Source organism: Micromys minutus, assembly GCF_963924665.1.
Source record: "Micromys minutus genome assembly, chromosome: 1".
NCBI lineage: Eukaryota > Metazoa > Chordata > Mammalia > Rodentia > Muridae > Micromys > Micromys minutus.
In genome coordinates, this window is record NC_137969.1 from 150,691,060 (window position 1) to 150,718,827 (window position 27,768).

The 27,768-nt window shown below is 43.2% G+C and overlaps 1 protein-coding gene across 3 annotated transcripts in view; it reads left to right on the plus strand.

The window, feature by feature from the left end:
- The window catches only part of SLC30A6 (solute carrier family 30 member 6), a 29,128-nt gene extending 2,027 nt beyond the window's left edge, over positions 1 to 27,101 (plus strand). The window contains exons 1-14 of one of the 3 annotated variants that reach the window (XM_080928816.1): positions 163 to 298; positions 4,472 to 4,558; positions 7,569 to 7,653; positions 8,882 to 8,924; positions 10,463 to 10,528; positions 13,785 to 13,865; positions 14,264 to 14,299; positions 14,940 to 15,034; positions 16,656 to 16,704; positions 16,984 to 17,103; positions 19,954 to 20,056; positions 22,595 to 22,642; positions 23,489 to 23,557; positions 26,305 to 27,101. In XM_080928816.1, coding sequence (XP_080784942.1) covers positions 7,626 to 7,653; positions 8,882 to 8,924; positions 10,463 to 10,528; positions 13,785 to 13,865; positions 14,264 to 14,299; positions 14,940 to 15,034; positions 16,656 to 16,704; positions 16,984 to 17,103; positions 19,954 to 20,056; positions 22,595 to 22,642; positions 23,489 to 23,557; positions 26,305 to 26,802 — 1,236 coding nt within the window. In that variant the 5' untranslated portion in view covers positions 163 to 298; positions 4,472 to 4,558; positions 7,569 to 7,625 and the 3' untranslated portion in view covers positions 26,803 to 27,101. Of the gene's footprint in view, positions 1 to 162; positions 299 to 4,471; positions 4,559 to 7,568; positions 7,654 to 8,881; positions 8,925 to 10,462; positions 10,529 to 13,784; positions 13,866 to 14,263; positions 14,300 to 14,939; positions 15,035 to 16,655; positions 16,705 to 16,983; positions 17,104 to 19,953; positions 20,057 to 22,594; positions 22,643 to 23,488; positions 23,558 to 26,304 lie in introns of those variants that run through there. The other 2 variants (XM_080928815.1, XM_080928817.1) reach the window with 2 other exon arrangements.
- Positions 27,102 to 27,768: the final 667 nt, after the last annotated feature.

Below are 27,768 nucleotides of genomic sequence, written 5' to 3' on the forward strand. Positions count from 1 at the left end.
TGGTTCAGAGGTTAAGAATGCCAGTTGCACCTGCCTCCGGATCCTCAGTTTTCCCTTGTGGACCAGTTGCTGCCTTGGAGCCAGACTGAACTCGATTCCAAACAAGTGTTTACCGAGGAGGAAACAATCTACAGAAACCATAGTTGCCGGCCAGAACTCAGACAAGCCCTCCAGAGACCCAGAGACTCCCAGTCCTCAGGCTCTAAGTGCAGTAGACAGCAAACAGCAAGGCTCTAGAGAGGTCCCCACTCACCATCCTGCAGGATGACAGCTCCCCTGAGCCTTGACACTACACAGGGTAAGCGGCCTTCCGCCCTAAGTGAAATGTTAAGGACCTAAAGGACGGAGTCATTCTTGGAACTGGAAGGTTTCTGAAAGCTGGAGTAGGAGCATGGGAGCAAAACCAGGGCCACAACAAGGAGAATTCGCATTTCGCTTTGATGGAGAACTAGCTCTGTGCTGGATTCTTCCTCAAGGGCACTGAGGAAAGTCCTGTTTTCTGATTCCCCTCAGGCTACCAACTCTGGTACTTGAACATTATTCTTTTATGTTTTGTTTGCTTCCTGTATATTAAAATAGATGATTTTAAATGATGCTTTAAGAAGCTAGACCAAAGCCACGCTGGGTCTACTGTATACAAAATGGCTGCCTGGGGGCTGGTGAGTCCTGGATAGATACCTCTCCTGAGCCTCCTTTATATTGCTTAAGTTCTGATGCTCCCCAAGGCTCTGCTCTTGGCCCTCCTCTCCTCTTCCCCTTTTGTCTGGGCTTAGCTATCACTTACCTGCTTGTAATTTTCAGGTCCCTCTCTTCCTAAACGCTCAATGTTAATTCCCCTAAAATAAAATGAAGGATCTTTCAAGAAAAGAATGCCAGTTGCTCTTCCAAAGGACCCAGGTTCAGTTCCCAACAACCACATGGTAGCTCACATCCATCTGTAATGTTAGTTCTAGGAGACCCCTCTTCCAGCCCATATGCAGGCAGAACACCCATACACATAAAAAGGGTTTTTTCCCTAAAGTTCCAGCTGGGCAGTATGGTTACATGCGTTTGATTCTCTGTGAGTTCATCAGGTGGATCCCTGTGAGCCAACCTGGTCTACATAGTGAGTTCCAGGGCAGTCAGAGCTACATGAGGAACCTTATCTCAAGAAAAAAAGGAGCTCTAAGAATTGACCTGTCTCTCTCAGTCCCCACCCGCCCAATATGGGGTTCTAGTTGCATCTTGTCTCATACATGGCACTAACTCAGATCCTGTGCTTTCATGGCAAGCACTTTATAAACTGAGGTGTCTCCCCAGCACCGTCCACAGTGTCAGGATGGCACAGGAAGGGACTGCCTGTTCAATACCTGTTGACCCGCTTAGCCTAAAACTTAAAGTAACTTAAGCCCATGGGATGAAGTGGGGGCCAGGAGATGAATGGCCAACACTTAAGAGCACTTTCTATTTACAACCTGTAACTCCAGTTCCAAGAACCTCCTGGCCTCCACACATAGGTGGCAAATACTTAAATAGACACATAAACATATGTTCTTAAAATAATTTTCCTTATTGGGTTGAGGCCAAATAAATACCCACTGTTTTTGTTGTTTTGTTAGTCAGGACCTCTCTGCATAGCTGGCTGTCTCAGAGCTCAATGTGTAAATCCACGGGCCTTATGAAGATCCTCCTGCCTCCGCTTCATCCCATGGACAAAGGTGTGTACCAGCAACCAGCACACCTGGCTCGAGGAACAGTGTCAGGCCACACATTAAAACTTTAATTGTGTATATCCACTGAACTGTGTTAAGAAGGACATTTCCACACAAATATATTTGTAGTTTGACTACTTGTCCACGATACCCCCTCTTCCTCTGACCTCACCTTTCCCTGTTTCTGGCACCCTTCGCTTCCCGAGACAGCTTGATTGAGCAACTTCCTTAGGGGTAAAAATACTTCATACCTTCTTTTGCTTTATTGTGGGAGTGGTCTTGCCATGCGCCAAAAGCCAACAGTTCTCAATGTGTGGGTTGAAAGACCCTGTCACAGCATCAGACACCCTGTATAGCACATACCTACATTACAACTCACAACAGCAGCAAAATTACTGTTATGAAGTACCAACAAAATAGCTTTATGGTTGGGGTCACCACAATGTGAACTGTGTCAAGGGGACAGCATTAGGAAGGTTGAGAACCACTGGCCTAGGCTACCCTCAAATTCATTCCTGCCTCAAACTCCTGAGATTGCTGATGTGTACACCCCTCCTCAGCCTCCACACAAGACTTTGAGAACATGTGTTTCACTTCAGAGAAAATAGTCTATTTTTAAAAGAATATTTTTATTTTGTGTGTATGGGTATTTTTCTTCCATATATGTCTGTGCACTGAGTATGTACATTACCCATGGAAGCCACAAGAGAACTTCAGCTCCTCTGAAACTGGCATTACAGTTGGTTTTGAGCTGACATGTAGATGCTGAGAATTGAACTCTGGTACTCTAGAAGAACATCCAGTAACTGCTGATCCACATCTCTAGCCCCATCAGTTGTTCTTTTAAAATTGAATTGGGGGAGGGGTAGCACATGCCTTTAGGTCCCTGGACTCCTGAGATAGAGACAGATAGACCTCTGAGTTGGAAGCCAGCCTGGTCTACAGAGTGCTTTCCGGGACACCCGAGGTTATATAGAGAAACCCTATCTCAAGAAAATCAAACAAGGCAACAACAATAAAATTGAATTAGAGCAGTGGTTCTCAACCTGAAGTGAAACAACGCTTTCACAGGAAACATGGATATTTACATTGCAAAATTCATAATAGTAGCAAAATTCCAGTTATGAAGTAGCAACAAAAATAATTTTATGGTTGGGGGGGTCACAACACAAGGAACTGAATTGAAGGGTCACAGCGTTAGATTTAAGATCCACTGAATTAGAGCCTGGAATAGTGCCACATGCCTTCAGTCCCAGCACTGGGGAGGCAGATGGGGCGGATCTCTCTGAGTTCAAGGCCAGCCTGGTCTACATAATCAGTTATAGGACAGCCAGAGCCACATAATGAGACCTTGCTCAAAAAAGCAAAAAAAAAAAAAAAAAAAAAAAAGAAAGAAAACAAAAAGTTAAAACTGAGTTAATTTATCAGGGCCTCTTGGGTACACTAACATTGGTCTTTGCAGCTGTGTTTAACTTAGCCACAAAAAAGAATGCTTACTTTACTGTTTTATTACATTTTATGAAGTTTTAGACATGTAACAGTACCTGCTACCTTTCATCAACAACATTTTTTTGAGACAAGGTCTCAGTCCAGGTTGACCTAAAAAATTGCTATGTAGCCTAGGATAGCCATGAACTTGTGATTCCCGTGTATCTGTCCCCCCAGTGCTAAGGTTATGTGCTTCAGTTATTCTTACACCAGATTCCTAGAACTTGGCAGTGGTGGGGGCCACTGCTTTTTCCTTCTTTGTAGCCTCCTAGTCTTAGCATAATGAAACTAACATCTCCTAAGACTGACTTACACCTTCCTGTAACTACAGGAGTGTATTCTCCAACAACATAGGAGCCTCCTGTCTGCTTCAGTTCAGTCTGAGGGCTTTTCCACACTTCAGATCTTTGTGTTTGAGTTCTGTTTTTGAGACAGGTTCCCACTATGAATCTCCTCACAGAGATGCCCCTGCCTATGCCTCCGGTGCTTCGATTGAAGGCATGTGCCACTGTGTCAAGGCACACTCACAGCACAGGACCAGGGTTTTCAGGAGCTTCAGTATTTGACTCAAAGTTCAGTGAAGTAGAAATACAGGATGGTTGTTACAGTGACCGTGCCTTGACCGTGCAAGTATTTCCCTAAAACCAAAATATCTAATTAAGCGTGCTGCTCAGCAGGCAGATTATAACATGTTACTCCTTGGCTATCAGCAGTGAGCTCTCTCCCTTCTTCAAAATAATTGCTTTTTGGAATAACAAAATTTTCTCTTGAAACATAGCTATAATATTTTGTTTTGGAGACGTCATCCAGAAAACTTTATAGGAGCATAACATATTTTCAGCAGGAGGAAAGGTAGGTCTTTCTGGGTGTTATCAGAAGCTACTAATAGTCACACTAGCGCTATCCTGTTGTAGGTTACAGTGGTCATGGGGATTCCCTCAGGTTCTTTGCCTAAATGCCTAAAAGAGAACACGGGGGGGGGGGTGTTACCTGTATAGTTCCTTAGTGTTGTTAGGTAAAAGATATTTTTGGGGGAGGAGGATTATCCAGAGCTGAGAATGCCTACATCTGACTTCCTAATTATCTGTTGACTAGCTTTGAGAGGTTGGACAACTTAGGACTTGCTTCTCAGGTGGTCAGTTGCATATTAAATCAATAAGTGCCTGTAACTTGTATAGAGCATTTGCCATGTGGAACAGTCAATAGGTAGTTGTTGGTACAGTCAAACCACAAGAGCATTAAAGATGATTAGATATTTAAGGCTGATTTGTACTTTTATGTTTGTCTTAAAGGGGACGATTCATCTTTTTCGAAAGCCACAGAGATCCTTTTTTGGAAAGTTACTACAGGAATTTAGACTTGTAGCAGCTGACCGAAGGGTAAGTCCTTCTTCAACCTTGGCTTGAGTTATTGAAAGCCACATTGTTTATCACACTGAGATGAGGACTGAGGGACTGGAGATGGGACTCGGGCTAAGAGCAGTGGCTGCTTTTTCGGAGGACCCACCTTTGGTTCCCAGCACCCATGTGTAGCTCTCAGCTGTCTGTGACTCAGTCCAGGTGATCTGTTGCTCTTTCTGCCCATCAGCCACACCAGGTGCAGTCAAAGTAAAAACCATCATCACTCTGTATCTTTAAGTCCTGTGCCCCTTCCCTCTGGGAAGTTCTTACCTCTAAGTTCTTACTCATTCGACCCTGGCCGTGCCCCTGTCCCTGAGTTAGTGAGTCTGAGGAAATCCAGCCATCCTGACTTGTCACACTGCCAATTGATGACAAGCCATGGGCACTCCTTGTTGAAGTTCTATAGTTCATTCAGTTGACCACATTTCTAAATGACGCATGTGAGTGAGTGTGCGCATGTGTGCATGTGCCACAATACATATATGGAGGTCATAGCACACCTTGGGAATCAGTTTTCTCTTTCTACCATGTGAGTTGCAGTTCTGTTGATCTGTGTTACCAAAATCAAGACTCTTCTTCATTGCTCATATTTCTTTATCTTTTTACCATAGTTAGCAAGAATTTGTCTCTTCACCTTAAAATATAGCATGCTTTCTTCCTCCCAGTGTGTCCATTTTATCTCTCAGTCGCCTCCACCACTTTCCTTCCCTCTGCACCGTGGAGTGTGAACTCTTTCCCTCTGCACCGTGGAGTGTGGACTCTTTCCCTCTGCACTGTGGAGTGTGGACTCTTTCCCTCTGCACTGTGGTGTGTGAACTCTTTCCCTCTGCATGTGGAGTGTGAACTCTTTCCCTCTGCACCGTGGAGTGTGGACTCTTTCCCTCTGCACCGTGGAGTGTGAACTCTTTCCCTCTGCATGTGGAGTGTGAACTCTTTCCCTCTGCATGTGGAGTGTGAACTCTTTCCCTCTGCATGTGGAGTGTGAACTCTTTCCCTCTGCATGTGGAGTGTGAACTCTTTCCCTCTGCATGTGGAGTGTGAACTCTTTCCCTCTGCACTGTGGAGTGTGAACTCTTTCCCTCTGCACTGTGGAGTGTGAACTCTTTCCCTCTGCACTGTGGAGTGTGAACTCTTTCCCTCTGCACTGTGGAGTGTGAACTCTTTCCCTCTGCACTGTGGTGTGTGAATTCTTTCCCTCTGCATGTGGAGTGTGAACTCTTTCCCTCTGCACTGTGGAGTGTGAACTCTTTCCCTCTGCACTGTGGAGTGTGAACTCTTTCCCTCTGCACTGTGGTGTGTGAATTCTTTCCCTCTGCATGTGGAGTGTGAACTCTTTCCCTCTGCACTGTGGAGTGTGAATTCTTTCCCTCTGCACTGTGGAGTGTGAACTCTTTCCCTCTGCACTGTGGTGTGTGAACTCTCCCTCTGCATGTGGAGTGTGAACTCTTTCCCTCTGCACTGTGGTGTGTGAACTCTTTCCCTCTGCATGTGGAATGTGAGCTCTTTCCCTCTGCATGTGGAGTGTGAACTCATTTCCTCTGCACTGTGGAGTGTGAACTCTTTCCCTCTGCATGTGGAATGTGAGCTCTTTCCCTCTGCACTGTGGAGTATGAACTCATTTCCTCTGCACTGTGGAGTGTAAGTCCCTCCCCTCTGCACTGTGGAGGGTGAACTCCTCTATAATTTTGCACATCTAGAAATGCTGTCTTCTCTTCTGGTTTTCGTTACACCTGCCTGTTGGTGACTCTGTATTTAAATCTAAGCCTTACCCCTCCCACCTCTGCTTCCTTTATGGAATTTGACTTTCTCCACGTCCCATGGATAGCTAATGAGCACTTCAGTTATATCCTGGTCAAGACTGGACTTTGATCTCAGTTACTTGGCTATCAACTGAATATTCTTCTAGATGTTAAAATCTGAAAATTTTTAAATCATTCTCATTCTGGTTTGGTCCCTTGTTTCTCATGAGAATATGTTCAACAAATGTGCCAACCATCTTTACTGCAATGTGCGAAGTCTTACCGTTATCACTCCCTCCTACTACTTTCAAGCCCCAGAGCAACCAGGGCTCTCTTTAGGCAGGGAAGGGTTGCAGAAAAAGTCTCACCACATAGCTTAGGTTAGCCTCAGACTTGCTGTGTAGTTCATGCTGGCCTTCAGCTGCCATTGTCTTACCTCTGCACCCTAGTGTTGGGATCACAAGTGTACCCCAATATGCCCAGGAGAAATGTCAGGCAGCCCCCAGCTAATGTTTCCTGGCATTCAGGACATCTTATGCTGTTGCTCAGGCCCCCTCTCTTCCACTCTAGCTGTGCTCACCAGGGGCTTTGTCATGGGCCTTAGCTCTCTGGCTTCCATTTTTTTCTCTAGTTATCCTCATGGTTATCCTCATGTTAGAGTCTGTGGTCTTTCACGTTGCTGTGAGTCTTCTGCTGAGCCAGTTCAGAAAGAACCCTCTGCACACCACCTTCCATTACTGGTTTCTTAGCCCAGCCCACCCGAAACCCCCTCCCAGGGTTTTTCTCTGTAGAACTCACTATGGAGACCAGGCTGGCCTCGAACTCACAGAGATCTGCTCGCTTTTGCCTCCTAAGTGCTGGGATTGAAGGCATGTGTCACCTTGACCCACTTTTTATTTGCTTCCTGGTACTTCCTACCTTAGCCTAAATGCTTGTTTATTGTCCTTCTGCCTACGAGGTGAGTCCATGTCTGCTCTTTGCTTTATTCTCATGCCTAAGATGATGCCTGGTGCAGATACTTGCTGAGTAAGTAGCTTTATTCAGAGAGTTGTTTTTAAACTTACATTCTGGTTGGGTTGTTTCTCACAGAGTGACCCTCCTACTGACTGAGAAAGCCTGGCTGATGACGCTTTTGTTAGATGTAGAAAACGTCTATTATTTACTTTTTATTGGTGTGACTTAAGCAGCTTGAGCAGACCTGGCGATCTCTGTCGGCACTGTATGAATGGGAATGTCCTTCCTTCCCACAGTCCTGGAAGATACTTCTGTTTGGTGCAGTCAACGTGCTGTGCACTGGCTTCCTGCTCATGTGGTGCAGCTCCACTAACAGCATAGGTATGTCGGCCTTTGGTATCAGCTCAGCTCAGCTTCACTTTTGAGTTTGATTTAAATAAAGATGTGCTAGCTAATTTCATGTCAACTTGATACAAGCTATAGTCATCCGAGAGGCAGGAAGCTCAATTAAGGAATGCCTCCATAAGACTAATCCATAAGCAGGCCAGTAGGCTCTTTTCTCAATTAGTGAGCAGTGGGGAGGGAGCAGCCCACTGTGGACGGTGCTGCCCTGAGCCCACTGTGGACGGTGCCACCCTGGGCTGCTGGCCCTGGGTTCAGGTCTCTCCTTCTGCCATGTGGATTCCAGGGATCCTCAGGTTGGATGGCTTAGAGGTTAAAAGCACTGACTGCTCTTCCAGAGGTCCTGAGTTCAGTTCCCAGCACCCACATGGTGGCTCACAACCATCTGTAGTGGGATCTGATGCCCCCTTTCTTGCCTGCAGGCACGCCTTTGATCCCAAACAAACCAGAAAAAAAGAGAAATATTATTTAAATCATTTGAGTTACACGAAGTTCAGAAAAGCACACAATGTATAAATGTGTGTAACTCAAATGATTTAAATAAGTTTTCTTTTTTGTGGTTTATTTGTTTGCTTGCTTGCTTTTTATTTATTTACCCATTGATTGATTGTGCAGTTTTGATTGAGAGGGTCTGGGAGTACCTCAGTGACACCCAGTGATTAAACGCCTGCCTGTCCTGCTTGGGCCCTGGATTCAGTCTCCAACTCTGGAGTGAGTTGGGGGAGTAGGGTCGGAAAAGGTGGGGAAGGAGTTGCTGGATGAAACACTTAGGAGTTTAAACATATTCACTTGAAATAAGTTAAAAAAAAGAACAAAAACCAAATAATACTTAGCTGACAGCAGCAGCAACCACATGGTGGCTCACAACCCTCTGTAATGGGATCCGATGCCCTCTTCTGGTGTGTCAGTGTACTCACATACATAAAGTAAGTAAATAAAAAATTCTAAAAAAAAATTAAAAATTGTCTCCAACAACCCCTTCCCCAAAAAGGAGGGACTGGGACGTGGGTGGGTGTTGAGTGCTTACGAGTCTTGCAGAAGAGCTGAGCTCAGTCCTCAGTGCCCACGTCAGTCTCTGTTGCTGTTTCCAGAGGGTACGGCTCTCCCGTGTCCATGTTGCTTCTAAACTCCCTCGGGCCACACACACAGCAATAACAGTGAACGGCTGGGTTAAGCAGGATCTGATGAGTCTCTCTGTTGTTTGCAGCTTTAACTGCTTATACTTACCTCACCATTTTCGATCTCTTTAGGTAAGTTTTTTAAAAATATCCTTTATATTTTAAAGACAATAGACAAGGATTTATTGTACTGACTCTATTAAGCTTCCTTTACTTAAAGGAAAGGAATTACTGAAATAAGTAAATTTGTCCCATAAAAGCCTTTAATCCAAGAGGTCGGGAGGCAGAGGCAGGTGGAGCTCTGAGTTCCAGGACAGCCAGGGCTACACAGAGATACCTGTCTCGAAAAAGCACAAAAAAAAAAAAAAAAAAAAAAAAATTGTAGAAGTAGACAACACAAATGACAAGAGCCCCTGGTATAACTGCAGTCCAGGCATGAGCTGAGGACACACACACTGGCGGGAACTGCAGAATGATGTCCAGGGATGGAAATAGGTGGGTCATATACTTAGAATCACCCAGAATGAGTTAGGGAGCTGGCTTGGTAGTCGAGGCCTAGAACTCCTCTTCAGAGGCCTCAGTTGGGTTCCAGCACCATGCCAGGTGATTTACACTGGATTTTTAACACCAACTTCAGCAGCATTGACAGCCTGTGACATCCTTGGTCATCTGTGCTTGCATACACACATAAATACACATTAATAATAGGGAAAGAAATGAAGTCACACAAGGCCAATCCTCCCAAATTTATTTGTCCTTGACAAGCTTATCTTGGTGTTTACAGTAATCTCCATTATCTGTGGTTTCACCAACTGCAGTGTGAAAATCTTGGGGAGAGTTTCCGAACTAAGCAGTTTATTCCCAAGGTTTTTAAGTCACATGCCTTTCTGCTCAGAGTAACACACTCTGGCACTGTCCTGATTCACCAGCACAGAGCGTGAGATGACACTTCGTCCAGGTCACACAACTGTAGACCTATTTGTTAGTCACTTAACACCTGCCTTACGTTATCAGGTTGATAGTAACTGGTCCGTACTGCTTATGCTCAAGTAGGCCTGACACAGGAACACAGAGCCACATCACTTCTTCATGGCTGGTTTTATGTCAGCTGGCACAAGCTACAGTCATTTGGAAAAACGGGCCTCGCAGTGGAGAAAATGCCTCTATAGGATTTGCCTGTTGTCAGGTATTCAGTGCGTTTAATTACCTAGTGAATGTGAGAGTACAGTGGGGGTGTTCCCACACCAAGCAGGTAGTCCTGTCGTGTCTAAGGAAGCAGGCTGAGCAGGTCATGGGGAACAAGCCAGTAAGCACTCCTGGCCTCTGCATCAGCTGGCCTTCAGATTCTTGGCTTGCTTGAGTTCTGCCCTGACTCCTCAATGATCCACTGTCTTTTGAGGGTTGTGAGCTGAGATTAACTCAGAAATCCCCAGAGAGCACTCATGTCAGATGGCTCACAGCCACCTGTCCCTCAGCTCCAGAAGATCCAACACAGTCTTCCAGTCTCCACTGGCACCTGCATGGAGACATGTGTATACACACACACACACACACACACACACACACACACACTTACACACAGTAAAATGAACCCTTATTTTAAAAATAACTTCATTAGTCTCTGCATGTATTTCTGGCGCTAATTTCTAATGCAGTTTGTTTTTCTTTAGCTTAATAACATGTTTAATAAGCTACTGGGTGATGATGAGGAAACCTAGCCCTGCCTATTCATTTGGGTAAGTTCAAATTATTTTACTTTCTGCTAAATGACTGCTATTTAAAATCATAATAAGAGGGCTGGTGCTGTGCCACCTGATAAGTGACATGGTTGTTAAGTACAGAATGTATATAAGAAATTTTTCTAGCAGGGCATTGGTAGCGTACACCTTTAACCCCAGCATTTGAAGGCCAGCCTGTTCTACAGAGAGTCCCAGGACAGCCAGGGCTGCACACAGAGAAACACTGTCTTGAAAAAGCAAAACATGGACTGGAGAAATGGCTTAGCAGTTAAGGGCACTGCCTGCTCTTCCAGAGGTCCTGAGTTCAAATCCCAGCAACCACATGGTGGCTCACAACCATCAGTTATGGGATCTGGCGCCCTCTTCTGGTGTGTCTGCAGACAGCTACAGTATGCGCATATACATAAAATAAATAATAAAATCTTTAAAAGAAAAGAAAAAGAAAAACATAAGTAAATAAACATTTCTAAGACTTGAATCTAGAAATGATAAATAATAAAAACAGCCTTATATTAAAGTATTTGCTCGTTTGTTTTATATTTTATGGACGTATACTAAGAAAAATTGATTTCAGTACGTTTTAAAATATTTTTAAACGCAGCTTAGTCACAGAAAGTATGCAGGATTTGAACAAGTGGATTTTGTAAGTGCTGTGATATAGGTTTTTGCACTTATTGATGGAATTGAGTTTCTGTAGTAAGACTGGATTTAGCAGTGAGCTAACAACCTTGAAACTTCCGTGTATAGTTATAGAAATCACTGATGTTGGAAGCTGTACTTTTTATATTAGAGGAGGTTCTAATGATACATTAGATATGAAAACCATTCCAGATTCAAGAGAACAATTTTAAACAAGAATTGTACTTCAATAAGGAAAGTTCTGAGGTAGTGGCTAAAACAGGGTCACCGTGTAGACCAGCCTTCCCTCAGCCAGGCGTGAGCCCCCCACAGTGCTGTGTTCAGCAGAGGTCGTGCTGGCATCTTTTCTATGCAATCTACCTGAAACTGTTTTGTGTGTGGGTGAGGTATGGGCGAAGGCACGTTTATTTTCACCTGGTTCTTCAGCTGTCAAATAGCACTCATTGGAGACAGAACCTGCCATTCATTCCCTTAGCTTTTACGGCATTTCCCATAAACCAGATGTCTCCGTGTGTATTGGTTTGGCATCAGAACACTGTCCAGGAGAGTTTCCAGAGCTTGTGAGACAACTCCAAGGAAACAAGGCAAAAGTCTTGGAACCTCTGATTCTCTGAAGCTCCCGGTTCTTGGAATGTGCTTTTGTGCCCCTCCCGGGTGTAGTAAGAAGGAGTGTGTTCACCTCAGATTACCCTTCAACTACTATTCCTGTTCAGATGATGTTTCTACCACAGGCTGTCCTCGTGAACTCCTGTGACCTTGCATCTCTCAGAACACCCTTAGAGTGTAAGCTGTCTGATGCTCTGAATATCGTCCTCCTCGTTTATCGGCCACTCCCCCAGGCGCATGCTGCAGGTGGAGGGACACGACTTGGTTTTGAGTCTCTTTGCTGTTTACATTGTTGCATTTGTTTATTTGTGATATCCTAATGGTCTGCTTCCCTTCATATACATTTTAATGTCAGCTTACTTTTCACAGGTAGAATTGTCTCATTTACAGGCTGTTTTTATATTTTTATAACTTAATCTGTTTGTTCCCATCTAGCCATGTTAATAAATATATTTTGGCTTTTTTTTTAGTAATAAATAGAATTCTGTTTATTCCAAAATGCTTTCTTTACAAAGCACAATGTGATGAATTGCACTTAATCCTTAATTACATTTTTTTTCTCAAGTTCCATGGTTATTTCCATGTGAACTCTTAAGCATTTCAACTTACTCTCTGTATTTTTATCACTAGAGTGTGTGTTGTAGAGAAAGACTGATGATTTCTAGCGTAAAGCATACAAACTGTAATGCATGCTCATAATTAGCAATGGCTACATGTAGACATGAGTCGACAGTATTGATGGGCAGAGTTATGAACATGGGACTGAGCACACCTCTGTATAAAGATCTTACTTTTTAAAAATTTATTTATTTATTATGCATAAGTACACTGTCGCTGTTTTCAGACACACAGAAGAGGGCAGTAGATCATATTACAGATGGTTGTGAGCCACCATGTGGTTGCTGGGATTTGAACCTCCGGAAGAACAGTCACTGCTCTTAACCACTGAGCCATCTCTCCAGCCCAAAGATCTTACTTTTGCAGCTATACGTAACTGTCATCTGACTGGCTGGGTAGGAACTTAGCTGTATGATTCTGTAAACAGTTACCTTTCTTATGTGTCCCAAGTTACTCATTTGTTCAGAAACTAACACAGATGAAGAGATTCTCATAATGACAAGGTGGTCGGCAGAACAACTTTCAAAAGGATGGCTTTGTTTCAACTCACTGTTCCAGACAGCTCAGTTCATGGTCTCCCAGGCAGAGGGGGCTGAGCTGTTTTCCCTGAGGTGGGAAGGATGGGAGAAGGCAGCTGCTTGTATCACAGAGGAAAGAAAACAGAGAAAAGAGTCTACAGGAAGAGACCAGATCCTGGCATGGTCCCCAGGGCAGTCCTCTCATTGTGTTTTCCGGCTACACCCCACCTCTTCCCTTTTGCCACCTCCCAGTTATGCCAGTTATGAGCCTGTCAGGGCAGTAGTGTGCTGATTACCTTAGAGCCCTTATTTTCTAGTTATTTCTGGAAACACCATCACAGACTCACCCAGCCATTAAAATACTTAAGATTTATTTCAAATAATCTATTAAACACTGACTAGTGTGCAGTGCAGAATGGGTCAATTAAGTGTTAACTGTTATGATAATTATTGATTCTACAAAAGTCATGGTTATAAATAGTTATATGAATATGTATAAAATAGATACTGTTTTTTCAGTTGTCATTTGGTGTTCTTTGGGAGCTTGTGTGGAGAGTCTGCAGGCAGGCACAGATAGTCTGTGCCCTCGACTGAAGAAAACTGTCCTCAATGGGGAGGAGCTCACAGATCCCAGAAGGACACAGTGAGCAGTGAGGGAAGGAGACACCTGCACAGCCAGGCAGATTAGTCCAGCCAGACAGTCAGGATAACCTCCTACCTTGGGTATCAGTCGTCTACAGCTTCCGTAGTCTCAGTTTGGCCCGCAGGACACTGCCCACGCATGTATTGATCCAGTGAGAAATGAGATATGTACATGTTCTAGGAAGACAGGTTTGTTAATTTTGGTGTCCTAACGAATCATCTGATTTCAGGTTTGAAAGATTAGAAGTCCTGGCTGTATTTGCTTCTACTGTCTTGGCACAATTGGGAGCCCTCTTTATACTAAAAGAAAGGTACATTTTTGTGTGTGTTATGGTCAGTCTTACCCATGACACTTGGAAATATGACAGAGTCCAGTGAGACATAGTGGTTTGAATAGTATATAGATTACCATGGACAGTGTTGAAGCTCCAGTTATATAACTTTTTCTTTGGTAATATTAACTCCAGTCAAAGGTGAATCTGAATAAAGATTCCGCCTGGTATGTGTTGAACTTCTTTCTAAAGCCACTGAAGCTTGTTAGAGAAATGTTGACACTATGTATGGAGAGTAATTTGTTGGTCTCTTGGCCTCATCCCCATTGTATCATTTTATGCTCTTTAGGGTAGATTAGTTATATATTTATAATAACTATAATACATGTTTTTAGTTTTATAATTTCTATAACTTATTTGATGTATTTTTCTTCTAGTGCAGAACGCTTTTTGGAGCAGCCCGAGATACATACGTAAGATGGTTATTTATCTGTTTCTCACAGCTCTGGGATCAGTCTAGTCTCAGGGATGCATGCTAGGGAAATATCCTACCACCGACATTTATCTCCACCCAAAGATGTTATTGGGGCAGGGGTGGTTTTCAGTTAATTTTGATCCCAGATACTAGTTGCCTCATTATTACTTTGTCCATCATCAGAGTTGAGAGTACTGGGTCTTATCACTTGTGTCTCAGGAAGAGAACCTCCAAATCCCAGGACTCCATCTGGTCTTCAACAGTTCCCAGCCCAGGAAGGACTGTAAGGTCAGGCTGAGGTCAGCACACTAAGCAGCTCCCTCTAGTGTTTGCCGGTGCACACTGGAGCCCAAAGCTGTCCTTGCTGCCTTTGGAAGAAAATGTCCTTACCACCCACTTCCATTGACATTTGCATAAATCTGTAGCAGTAAAAACACTGTCGATGGGAAGAGACCATGCAGTCCTGTGTACATGGGGCAGCAGCAGGCAAGACAAGCTGCGTCACTCGAAAACGAGCTGGATTCTGGTTGGCAGACTTAAGTGGATGCTCTTCCCTTTTCCCTCTTGTTCTCCACATATGAAATTACAGATTGGAATTATCACGAAAATGTTGAACAGGGACGTTTTGCTCTTTCTAGGGGAAGATTGTTAGTTGGTACTTTTGTGGCCCTTTCTTTCAACCTGTTCACGATGCTTTCTATTCGGAATAAGCCTTTTGCTTACGTCTCTGAAGGTATGTTTTTTTTTTTTTTGCTTGTTTTAGTTTACAGTTAATTTAAATTTTTTTCTTATAAAAACTGGCAGGTTTTTTTAATTTTTTTTTTTCATGAACTTGTAAATCTGTGAGAAATATATTCAGGAGAGAAGGAAGAGCTAATCCAAAGGTTCTTAAATGCTTGTTTTTCTGAGACAGGGTCTCTCTGTGTAGCCATGGCTGTCTTGGAACTCATTCTGTAGACCAGGCTGGCCTTGAACTTAGATTCAATTGTCTCTGCCTCCTGAGTGCTGGGGCTAAATGCGTGCCCTACCACCACCCAGCTAGTTCTCAAGTCTATTGGAAGACTACGGAATTTCATCTTATTAGTAAACACTGAAAAGACTATAGAAAAGCCAGTGAACTAATGATACATGATGGACAACTACAGGTATATCTAGGCACATGCCTACAGTCTCAGAATATGAGAAGCTGAGGCAGGAGGATTGTGTTGGCACAGGCTAGCAGCCATGACTGCATACTGAGGCCCTGCCTCCAACACAACAAATGAAAGGCGTCTCGAAGTCTTCACAATTTTTCTGCCGCATTGGCATAAATTGCTGATTGTCTTCAAAACCTTTAGTGTTTTGGAATCACATTAACCTTCGAAGAATTCGCTGTTAATAAATGGAGATGTGAGTGGGTTCTCAGGGCCTGCGTGGGGACAGAAGACACAGATAGATGTTCTTTAGGTCTTTGGACTGAGCCACACAGCAGATGGGGAGCTTTCTGAGGAGCTCACTTGTACCTCAGCAATCTCATGGTGTCAGGAAAACGAACTCTATCCGCATCAGTCAGGAGTGATGCGTATTTACTAATTCTCCTCATAGTTATTGAAGCAAATACTTTATTATTCCCATTTCACACCAAGGTGTTCAAAGATGAAGTTATTTGTCAAAGGCAGCTCTCTGGTCAGTCTGAGCTAGAACTTGAAAGTAGATGTTCCGGAGTCATGGCTTTCTCGTCAGCGAGGTATCGGTATTTCACCGAGCCTGTCAGTCTCCTCCTGGCACAGGCTTGTTAGGTGGGGTCAGAAGCACCAGGATGCACGCCTTTTGAGTTGGGGGGCTATTTGTTAAGGGACAGTCCCTATTGGTATCTTTGGGTGTCCCTACATGCACTCCTGGCTTTCTGAGAGCTGACAAAATTAATAATTGACATGATCTGGACCCATTCTTTATAGATACAAAAAAATATGTACAGACTAAAATTTTTTTAACTTTTTAAAATACACATATTTGCCAGGAGAGCTGCACGTGTGTGGCATAAAGGTCAGAGAACAGCTTTAAGTCGATTCTTTTCTTCCATCATGCGAACCTCAAGGGTCTCACCTAGAGTCCTCTCCCTCCCCTGAAACTGGATATTGAAAGTACTGGAATGTGTCATGTACTTACTCCTCCAAGTCACTGTGCAGCAGAGGTGAAACCGCTCCACACTTAGTTCTTGTCACAGAAGAGGGAAAAGCGGTAGATTTGAGAAGTCTTGCCCTTTGTCTTGTTACATGGTCACTGCCAAACTTATTTTTAAAATGAAAGAACTTAGGTTTCTACTGATGGTTTCATTTTTCTATATAGTTAATTTAAGTATTTTCTCCTTAAAGCTGCTAGTACAAGCTGGCTTCAAGAGCATGTGGCAGACCTCAGTCGAAGGTAAGATGCACTGGAGTTTTCTGATTTGTATAACTTAAAAAGAATTCCTGAGAAGTGCCTCTACCATGGAGGCTTAGATTTGAAGTCACTGCATGAATTGCTCAGTTCAGTTCTTAGTCTTTCTTGGCTTTTTAACTGATGCCACAGGGATTCTGTACAGTGGCAGAGCTTTGTCCCTGAGCCCTCTTTGCTCTCTGAGAAGTACAATGCACTGTATATGTGACGGTTTCCATCAGTGTCATGTGGAATCTAATGAATACTCTGTTTGGTCTTCCATAGCTTGTGTGGCATTATTCCAGGACTCAGCAGTGTCTTCTTGCCCCGCATGAACCCATTTGTTCTGATTGATCTTGCTGGGGCATTTGCTCTGTGTATAACATACATGCTGATTGAAATTAAGTGAGTATACTGCATTGCTATCGGATGTGTTTTGATTCCTGGGACTGGACTTTATGGTTTGGGGGTCAGACGTCTATTGGTTTTTGCTTGTGACCTATGTAACTTGATCAGGTCTTGTCCTCAAGGATTTCCATCTGAAAAGTAAAGGAATTAGGCCCCAGTATTTCTCACCACAACCTACAATGAAGACCAGAAAATGGTTTCTAATTGCTCCTGCTGGCTGGCTGAGGGAGCCAGAAGGTGGTCAGAACTGCTCTTGCTGGGGGGAGGGGAGGATGAGGCCAGCTTACCCTTTACACAAGGACGCATGCTATAATGGCTTCTTAGTTGCTATTGTTCTTTTTACAAATATTTCTCCTAAAAAGTGACAGGCAGTTGTGTTGGATTTTTTGGGTTTTTTTGTTTTTTGTTTTTTTGGTCTTTTGTTATTTTCTGTCTCTGAGAGGATTCCCAAATCTTTTTTTTCTAACCAGATTTATGTTGAATTCCAAGACAGTGCATCATTTCTTCATTAATATTAATTTGTGTGTGTGCCAGCATCTGTGTGGCAGTTAGGACAGCTCTGGGAAGCCCATGCTTGCTCACCTTCCAGCTAGTTGAAACAGGATTTCTCTCATGTGCAGCGTGCTCCAGGCTTGCTAGCCTTGGGCTCCTGGTGATGTCCCTGTGGGAATGCTGGGATATAGTACGGATGTGGGTCACCACATCCAACCTATTACATGAGTTTTGTGATCCAACTCAGGTCATCAGGCTTGAGAAGCAAGTGTTCAAACTTGCTGATCCGTTTCCCTGGCCCTGACACCTGCAGAACTTTTCCTCCATCCTAACTGAGGCTCTATTTTATGTAAATGATACCTCTGTTCCTCTTCTCAGCATCCCTGGTAACCTGTCTACGCCCTGCCTCGGGTTTTAAGTATGTTGTAATAAGTACAAGCATATTTTTAACTGGCTTGTCTCATACAGCAGTCTCTCCACGGTTTATCCATACCGTCTATCTCTGTTTCCTTTTTTGAGGCCAAATCCCACGTTTTACCCACGCATCTGCCAGAGAACATCTGGATTGAATCCATCTTTTGGCGGCTGACTAATGCCACTGTGAACTGAGATACACAGATGCTAGACACGGTGGTGTCCACCGTGAAGTGGCTTTGCAGGGGCTTCGGTGCTTTCTTTAGTGCCTGCTTTGGTTTCTCTGTGCTCAGTTTTCTCCAAACCAAGGCCAAACCTGACTTATCCCGAGACTCAGGCTTTTCTTACTGTGTATTGGTCTCCCCTTTGCCGTTTTGCTGCCCAGGTAAAACCATCATCTTCATCACTGCCACCAAAAGAGTCTCCTGGTCTGTTTTCCTTCTCATCCATCTCTGGTCCTCTCCACATGACTGCCTCTGTCACCATCATCTTTCTGGATCAGCACTAGGGTTTCCTAGTCTCAGATCCATTTGTAAAACATTGAAGGTGTTTAGCTTGGGGTCCTGTAAGTCAGCCCTCTACAGACCTTACCAGCACCACCTGTCCAGGCCCCAGGATTCCAGCCCCTGCCCCTGTTGCTTCCCTGTCTGAAATATCTCCTCCCACCGTCCACCCAGCTCAAAGCTCATCTCCTTTTTCTTTTTTCTTTTTTTAATTTTATGTGTAAGGATGTTTTGTCTGCATGCGTATCTGTTCACCATGTATGTGCCTAGTGCTTTGAAAGCCAGAAAAGGGCATTGGATATCCTGGGAGTGCAGTTGCAGACAGTTGTGAGCCACTGTGTGGGTGCCAGGACTGGAACCGGGTCTTCTAGAAAAGCTGCAGTTGCTTTCAACTGCTGAGTCATCTCTCCAGCTCTAGCTTTTCTGAATTACCCCCACCTTGGTAGCCTCATTAAACATTCTGTTTGTCAATAATGTCCTCTAGAGACTTGATCATTGCTATTGTATTACTTAATTATTTATTCAGTTTTCACAAGGAGGTCTCAGGTAGCCCAGGGTAACCTGGAACTTGCCACTTAGCCAAGATTGGCCTTTAACCCTGGATCTTTCCCACTTTCACCTCCTAAACCCTGGGTACTGGTGTGTGCCACGCCCAGTGTGCAGAGTGCCTCAATGTGGTTTTCTTGTGTGCACTCTGCTCCTTGTGTGGCAGACACTGTCTTATTCCTGTTTCTGTTCCAAGCTCAGGGGAAGTAAAACTGTTGAGACTCAGCTTGCAGCAGTTGGCGTTGTGGTCTTGTTAGGAGAGCTTCAGAATCGACGTGATATAGTCCTTCATCTGTAATGTCACCATAACATATTTCTGGGTAACTTTGCAATTTTTTATTTGTTGGTTTTGTTTTTTTTTTTTGAGACAAGATGTCTCTGTGTAGCCCTGGCTGTCCTAGAACTTGCTCTGTAGATCAGGCTGGCCTTGAACTCAGAGATTTGCCTGCTGACTACTAGGATTAAGAGTGCACAACGCCACGCAGGGCTAGTTCTGAAGTTTTTAATACAAGAATTGCTGAGTTCAAAATGTCTGGAAACAGATGAAAGTCCTTTGTCTCCTGTCAGGCTGTCAATTGAAGTTGTTTACTTAAGTCTGCCCTCTTCCTGGCATCAGGTACACTTAAAGGAGAAGTAAAGAAAGGCTCGTCTCTTCTCTCTCCTCACACTGATATGACTATTATTTTTCCACTGAAGTCTGACAGGAAAGAGTTCTAAAAGCTGACTTACTGGAGTTCTGTTGTCTGCCCCGCCCCATCCTTATTCCTGAGGTGCTCTCCTGACGGTAGTAGCTGTTGTGGTTGTTTTCTAAGAGTTGTGCTTGATAACTAGTTTTTGGCGGATTATTAAATTGTCAGTTGACACTTAAGGTTGTGAACTGTTTTCCTTGCAGTAATTACTTTGCTGTAGACACTGCGTCAGCGATCGCCATTGCCCTGATGACCTTTGGCACCATGTACCCCATGAGTGTGTACAGCGGGAAAGTGCTTCTCCAGGTGAGGCCCTTGCTGTCACTCCATGCATTCGCTCAGTGTGAGCGGAGTCTCTTCCCAGCACCGTGTCTTCCAGCAGACAGATAAAATGAGCCTTTAGCAGTGAAGCCCAACAAGATTCTCTGAACTCATTTAGCAGAAATGGGTGGGAATTTTGTTACCATGCAGTAATTTAGGCTCACACTTTTCTTTGTTTCTGTCACATGCAATTGTTAATTTATAATTGTTTGTTCTAGTCATATTTTAAGTGGAAATAATGATATTTAAATATTTTTTGGATATTTCATTTCCTTGGGTAAACATGCTCTGGGTTTTATACATACTCCGCTTACTGTTGCTTTTTTTTCCGTCATTAGATTATCATAGTGACTATGGATAATATAGACAGATTTCCCAGAACGAGGTGCATATACGTCCTGTTCTTAGTGATAAAGACAACATGATCTTTATGTAGTACTATACCCTAAATGAAATGTGACTTTTCTATTTCTTATATACTTTTTGTTAGTTCGCTGGTTGGTTCTTTTTTACCTCATTTTATTTATTTTTTTATCTCACTTTCTTTATTCATTTATTTATGGTTTTTCCTTTGAGACTGCTTCACTGTGCAGTCCAGGTTGGCCTTGGAACTCACAGAACTCTACCTGCCTCTTCGTTCCTTCTCCAGTGCAGGGAGAGTTCTCGGATGTTAGGAGAGAACTCAGCTATCTGGGGACTGGGATTATAGGCAGTTGTGTGTGTGTGTGTGGCAGCTGGGAGCCTAACTCTGGTCCCCTGCGGAGGCAGTAAGCACTCTTGTTTTCTTGTTTTTGATGAGACATGTTTTCATCATTACCTCTGCTGTCCTGGAATTCACTGTGTAGACCAGGCTGGCCTGGAAGTCACAGAATCCTCTTAAAGGCGTGTCTCACCACTGCAGTAAGTCACTCATTGGTTGTTCCGTAAGTCTCATTGGATTCCAGAAAAAGCAGCTTCTTTGTGAGGAAGAGTGTGGTGGTTCCTCCCTGGGAGCCCCTCCCACTCTCAGCAGCTTTCTCCTTAATCTGTTTTTGCTCATGACAGAAGCCATTTAGGGAAGGCTAAAAGCACACACACAAGTGAGTTTTCTGGAAATGACCCACCATTTTGTATCATCTGTGTGATAGATGAGCCCTAAGAACGCAGGGTCCTTAGAGACTCCATCCCAGGCTTGCTTCTCAATGCTGATATGCCTCTCCTGACACTATTACATAACCTAATGATCCCTGGGCAAATTCCCTGCAGATCAACATGAAGATGAACGTTCATGAATTAATGCTATTTAGATGAATTAACGACTTTATAGAATTTCTGATTTGAATCAAATAATTTTAAGAAGAAAATTTAAGGAGCCGATTTTAATTGTGTTGCTAGAAAGATGTAATAAAGTTAGACTCAAGAATAGAATGTGCCCCTCTTCATAGAATAGCAAATAAAGGCTGCATAATGAGAAATACAATGGGCCTTCACAGTCATACTAGAGAAATAGGCTTGGGATACATTTGTAATCAAGGAAAACATTCTTCCTAGGTCAGACCCAAGGATGAAGCCACTGGTATGCACTCTGGTAAAGAAAGGCACGTGAAACTATTGTTTTGGAATTATAGAATAAAACACTTTGAACTTATTATCAACATCTTTTTATAACTCCTCTTTTGTGTAATATTTTTTTCTATGAGGTAATTTTTTAAAGAGTTTCATCAAAGTATAAAAAGACCAGTAGAAATAAGGTAATATCTTGGGGGGCTTTGCCCCACTCATCCAAATGTATGGGTGGCATTTGGGGCTCAGCCCTATTCACCGAATGTATATATGTGTATGTCTGTCTGTTTGTCTATACGTATATACATACATGTGTACGTATATTTGTATATATGTAAGTATGCATGAACACTTTGAAATTAATGAAACATGTAGCTGGACCTGGCCAAGGTGTGTATGTGTGTCTGTGCATATTGTCTGTGTAAATTGTTTTCTTTTTTTCCCTGTTTCATGAAGAGTTAAGCAGTCCCAAGCCTCTCTCCTGGCCAGAGAAAGGTCCTTGAGCCAGAAAGAAAAGAGACCTAGCAATTAAACCTTTTCTTCCTTCTTCGTCCCTGTAGCTGCCAGTGGGAATTTATTACCAGAAACCAGCAGCATTAAGCCACAGAATAGTCAGAAACCTGCATTTATTAGCACAAAATAATAAGAGAGTGTTACAAGGCCAGAGGTCACAAGTCGTGACCTTCATCTGAAGCTGAGTCCCACCTCCTACTACTCATTCTAAAAGCCAGGGCAGGCTCCTGGCATTCTCAAAAACAACAACAACAACAAAAATAAAAACCCCAAATAAGCAAATGTGTGTGGACCAATTAGTGATTTTTTTTAGGCCAGTGGACCTCTCTTCCCTAAATTATAATAAGACATGTCAAAAGCCAAGGCTGGTTTGAAACCCATTGTGTGTGTTAGGGGAGCATCAGAACTATCATTGCAAAGTTAATTTCTCCCCAGGACATTCATGTTTTATTTTATTTTATTTTTTAGACAACACCACCTCATGTTATTGGTCAGTTGGACAAACTGATTAGAGAGGTAAGTTGAAATAGTAAATAAATAAGTTATTTTTCAAAATGATGTTAGAGAAACAAAGGGTGGGTATGTATAATATATTCAACTGGATTTTCTTCCAGGGGAGTTTGTGTGTGTTTTATTAACAGAGTAGGGGCTATAACATGAGGTCAGAAATAGAAAAATGTAAGAAATGGCTCAGTTTAGAAGACAAATTGACTTGAAGTAAATGCAGGAGGTAATGGTCAGAGGACTTCTTATTAGCCGAATAAATGATCTTTCTCTTCGACTGAAGACAAAAGTCCAAGTCTCCATGCTAATCCACCCAGACTCTCTGCTTGTAGGTTATTTTCTCTCGTTAGAAAACCCACCCACTAGCGAAGAAGGAAGACCCTTGGTGTGGATGTTGACACTGTTCTCATTGTCAGTGTTGGAAAGACCACTTTGTCCAGCTGGAATCCTGGCCCTGAGCACATCTTTGTGTCTCTGTCCTCATGGCTCTGGAATTTACTCAGTGGCCTTACATTCAAATAGGAGCTTGTTACAGGAGGATCCAGGGAAAGAAACAGCCAGTTCTCACATACACTCCCATGCACACCTTAAAAAAGAAACCTGGTACTGCAAACGATTGTCATAAATAATTATGTCTACCTTGTTTAAAAACAAACCCATAAAATGCAAAGCACTGTGCAGTCTGCCCCTGACCCAGGGCGGGGCAGCCAGAACCAACCGGAATTATGTGGGACTTCTGTCCTTGAACAGGGTTTAGCTGTGTTGTTTCTAGGCTTACAGTAAGCCTGTAATGTGGTTGGACTACTACAGTGCTCTGTCTAATGCAGGTAACTGATAAACTGTTCTATGTCTGATTAGGTGTCTACCTTGGATGGCGTGTTGGAAGTCCGAAATGAGCACTTTTGGACCCTTGGATTTGGCTCCTTGGTATGTCTTCTACAAGTTAGTTTATGATTTAAGCATGGTTTGTAAAATGTAAATAGCATTTTGTTAAATTTTTCATGGTGGTGGTCTGGAGAGTTGGCTCAGTGTCACTCTTCCAGAGGACCTAGCACTGACGTGGTGGCTCACAGCCATCCAGTAAGTCCAGTCCCAGGGGACCTCAACAGGCACAGACACACAGCATACACACGCTGGCACAGCCCTCATATACACAATAGTAAGATACAGCTGAAAAGGGTTCTTTAATTGTTGGAGCTAGAAAGAAGATCCATGGTCAAGCTGCCCTTCCAGAAGACCTGGGCTCCATTCCCAGCATCCACATGGTGGCTCCCCTCTCTGCTGACCTCCTCAGGCTCTGGGACACACATGGTGCACAGACATACATGCAAGCAAAACACTCATGCATACAAAATTAAAATAAATACATCTTTAAATTTTTTTTCATGGAAGCTTTGGTTTTTCTTTCTGTTTAATGGCATCTAAATATTGACAACCTCAGATTGAGATTGAAGTGTCTTTTTTCTTCTTCTTTTTTTTTTTTTTTTTTTTTATTTAGCGTCAAAACTACTGGGTGTTTTGTTGTTGTTGAATCTAGGACTTCTTGCCTCATAGTTTCCCTGTCATTACACACTCTCCTCTTACACGTGTTTATAGTGTCCCGTTCTGCAGACGAGGCTGTTGCACCCAGCCTTGCACTACAAGCCTCCTGAACACTGAGACTCTAGACGAGCCCCATCACCTTGGCTTACATGTCCTTTTTGGTTTTGTTTTGTCTTTTTAATTCAGGTTGCTGTATGTAGCCATGGTTGTCCTGGAACTCTCTGTATAGACCAGGCTAGCCTCAGATTCACAGAGATCCATCTGCATGCTGAATGCTGGGATTAAAAGCCTGGTCTGTTACTTGTTTTTATGCCTTTCTGGACTGTGAGCCGGAGTGGTAGTTTATAAGCTGTATGTGCCAGTACATATAAACACGAAATTCTAAGAGGTGTTGTCTTTCTCCTGACCCTGGTCCTGTAGACCTACCCTCCCCCACCTGTTGTCTCTGCTGTGCGGTTTGGATTTCTTTGTCCTGGAGAGGAACTGTGATTGGTTAGTTTTGCAAGCTTACAGGGCCTGGGCTACTGCAGAGCTGCAGATCTCGCAGACCCAGTGGTGCTCTTTCATCATGAAGTATAGCAGAGCCTTCTAAGGTTTCCATTCAGTAGCTGTCACTTAACTGCTCTGGGGTTTTTAGGTCAGTTGGTGTCTCTGTTCTTTCTTGTGCTTCCTCATGCACAGTATCAGAGCTCCTGGGCCTTAGAGCTCATGCTTGCGATTTCACAGGTGCCGTAGCACTTAGTTTTTAACACCTGTTTGTAGGTTTCAGGTTTGCTGTTGAAACATTTGGGCATTTCAAAACCTGCTGCTGTCATTTGTGTGTGTATGTTGTGGTGCTGCGGATCTCACTGAGGGTACTGTGTTATAGACAAGTACTCTTCAACTAAGACACACCTCTGGACTCCTCAGTGTGTAGTTTAATGACTTTAGAATTTTATGTAAACATTCTCACACTCCTTTGTCAGTCCAAATGCTCGTCTTTGGTTGTTTTCCAATTTACCTATTTGCATAGGCTATGAAGAACATCTTTGTAAAAATAATTTCCATAGATATCCATGATTAGTCTTTAAAATTCATTTTTAGCCCGGTGGTGCACGCCTTTAATGCCAAAACTCAGGAGGCAAAGGCTTATGGAATTCTGTGAGTTCAAAGCCAGTCTGGTCTTCATAGCAAGTTCCAAGCCAAACCAAGTCTACATAGCAAGACCTTGTCTCAAAAAAAAAAAAAAAAAAACAAAAAAAAAAAAACCAAATGAACAATTGGTTTTTATGTGATTTTTGTGAAGTACAGAATAATCAAATGTTTATGGCTTTTAGTGCAAATAATCAGATTGCCTTGCAAAATGGCTACACCAGCTAGTCATTGCCGGCAGTGCATGCCCATGTGTGTGGTGTTGTGTGTCTGTCTGTGTAGGTGTGCAGAGGCCTGAGTTGATGTTAGGTACCTTTCTTATCACTTACTAACTTGCATTTTGAGATGGGGGCCTCTCAGTTGAACCCAGGCTGGTCTCAAGTTCACTGAGATCCTCCTGCCTCTCTCTGCCCATCAGTTCTGGGAGTGAAGACATGAGCCACCGCACCCCGCCTCTTTTTCTGCTCTTTGAAATTCCAGTTAGTTATGGGCTCTAAGATTTTCTTATTAGACCGTGTAACGAAATCCTAGCTTTCTGCACTTGGATGTCCTGCCGTCCCCAGCGCTGGTATCTCAGCCGTGCCTGGTCTATGCAGTGCTGGGAATCAAGCCCAGGGTCTGGCATGCGGTCTGTCAACTGAGCTGCATCTCTCCTCCATCTTTTCAGGGGTCACAAATCATTTCCTTAACACTTTACATTGGTAAGTACCAGCAGTGAATAGGAAGATGCTAAGTTTTTTCTTATCTTAAAGAAAACAAGCAAGTACAAATCAAATTATAAATAAAACAGAATTCTTAGTATTATAATTCTAAGAAGTCTTTTAAGCAGGCGGTAGTGGTATACACCTTTAATACCAGTACCTGGGATGCAGAGGTAGACAGATCTACAGAGTGAGTTCCAGGAAGGCCAGGGCTACACAGAGAAAAACTCTGTCTCAAAAATAAATATCAAATAATAATAACTAAGTCTAAGCAGTGTTTTATGACTCTTTCTATTGTAGGCTGGGTCAGTGCATGTAAGAATTCGACGAGATGCGAACGAGCAAATGGTCCTTGCTCATGTGACCAACAGGCTGTGCACGCTGGTGTCCACTCTGACTGTTCAGATCTTCAAGGACGACTGGATTAGGCCTGCCTTATCATCTGGGCCTGTTGCGCCCAATGTCCTAAACTTCTCAGACCATCACGTCATCCCCATGCCTCTCTTAAAGAACACCGACGACAGGACCCCTGTCACATCAACACCAGCCAAGCCCAGCAGCCCACCTCCCGAGTTTGCATTTAACACCCCTGGGAAAAACGTGAGCCCAGTTATTCTTATGAACACACAGACAAGGCCATATGGTTTGGGCCTTAATCGTGGACACACACCGTATAGCAGTGTGTTCAGCCAAGGACTTGGATTTCCAGGAGTTGGAGCAGGCCAGGGATTGAGGCCTACCTTCCCACACGTACCGAGTAGGTATGGAATCAACCGGATGGGACAGCCAAGACCCTGATAGACTCACTGTGGGGAATATCGACTTCCTGCCTTCCAATGTACTTAGTAATCCAATTTGCATTGACTCTTCAACCACTTATGTGTCAGATTATTCCAGGCTTGTTCATATTTCATAAAACGTATAAACTATATTTTTGTAAAAACATTCTTGCGGCAGTGAGGTCTTTGAAATGTCACGGGTGTTAGGTAGGTCTTCTTCAAGAAGTTTGGATGCCAACTGTTTTGTAGCTACCTACAGTATGATGTTCTAGCCTCCAAGAGTAAAGCCATGTGTTGGGTGGGTCTGTATCCTACTAAAAATTCACAATTCTTCCGGTAGAGTTTATAAACATGCTTCATGTATGGTGCCCATCTAAGGAAATGGAAACTTAAGTGTCCATTTGACAAGTAAAATCTCTTTTATAGCTTTTTTAAAGCTTAATTACTACTACATTTTTTTTTAGGTCCTCCCAAATCATTTGTTAAAAAGAAAAAGTTTCTATTGGAAGTTGTGAGGCATATTCTACTACGTAGCACAATTTAATTATTATTATTGGTCTTTTGAAACAGTTTTACTGAATAGACCAGGCTGGTTTCAAACCCATAATCCTCCTGCCTCAGTCTCCCACATGTTGGGATTTAGGTTTTGAGCCACTGTAGAGTATATCCTACAGTTTTAAGTAACAGCTTTTGAATAAAGGACTTTTTCATTTACAATTGTAGTGCATTTGACCACAGCCAAACACTAAGGACAGAGGATGGCTGTTTATAAATGTCGTCCCTTGTTCTCAGTGTCTTTTCTTGGTTACAAATACCAAACCTTTGTAAATGGAATGAGGTTTAAAAATCCCAGTTTTCTAAGTTACATTTAGTCAACTGGCCATTGTCCTACAGTAGCCTTGGTTGGTTTTGAGTGAGCCGACATAAAGCATCACTGACTGGGAGCTCAGATCATCTGACAGAAACCTACCGGAAGCCCCTTGAA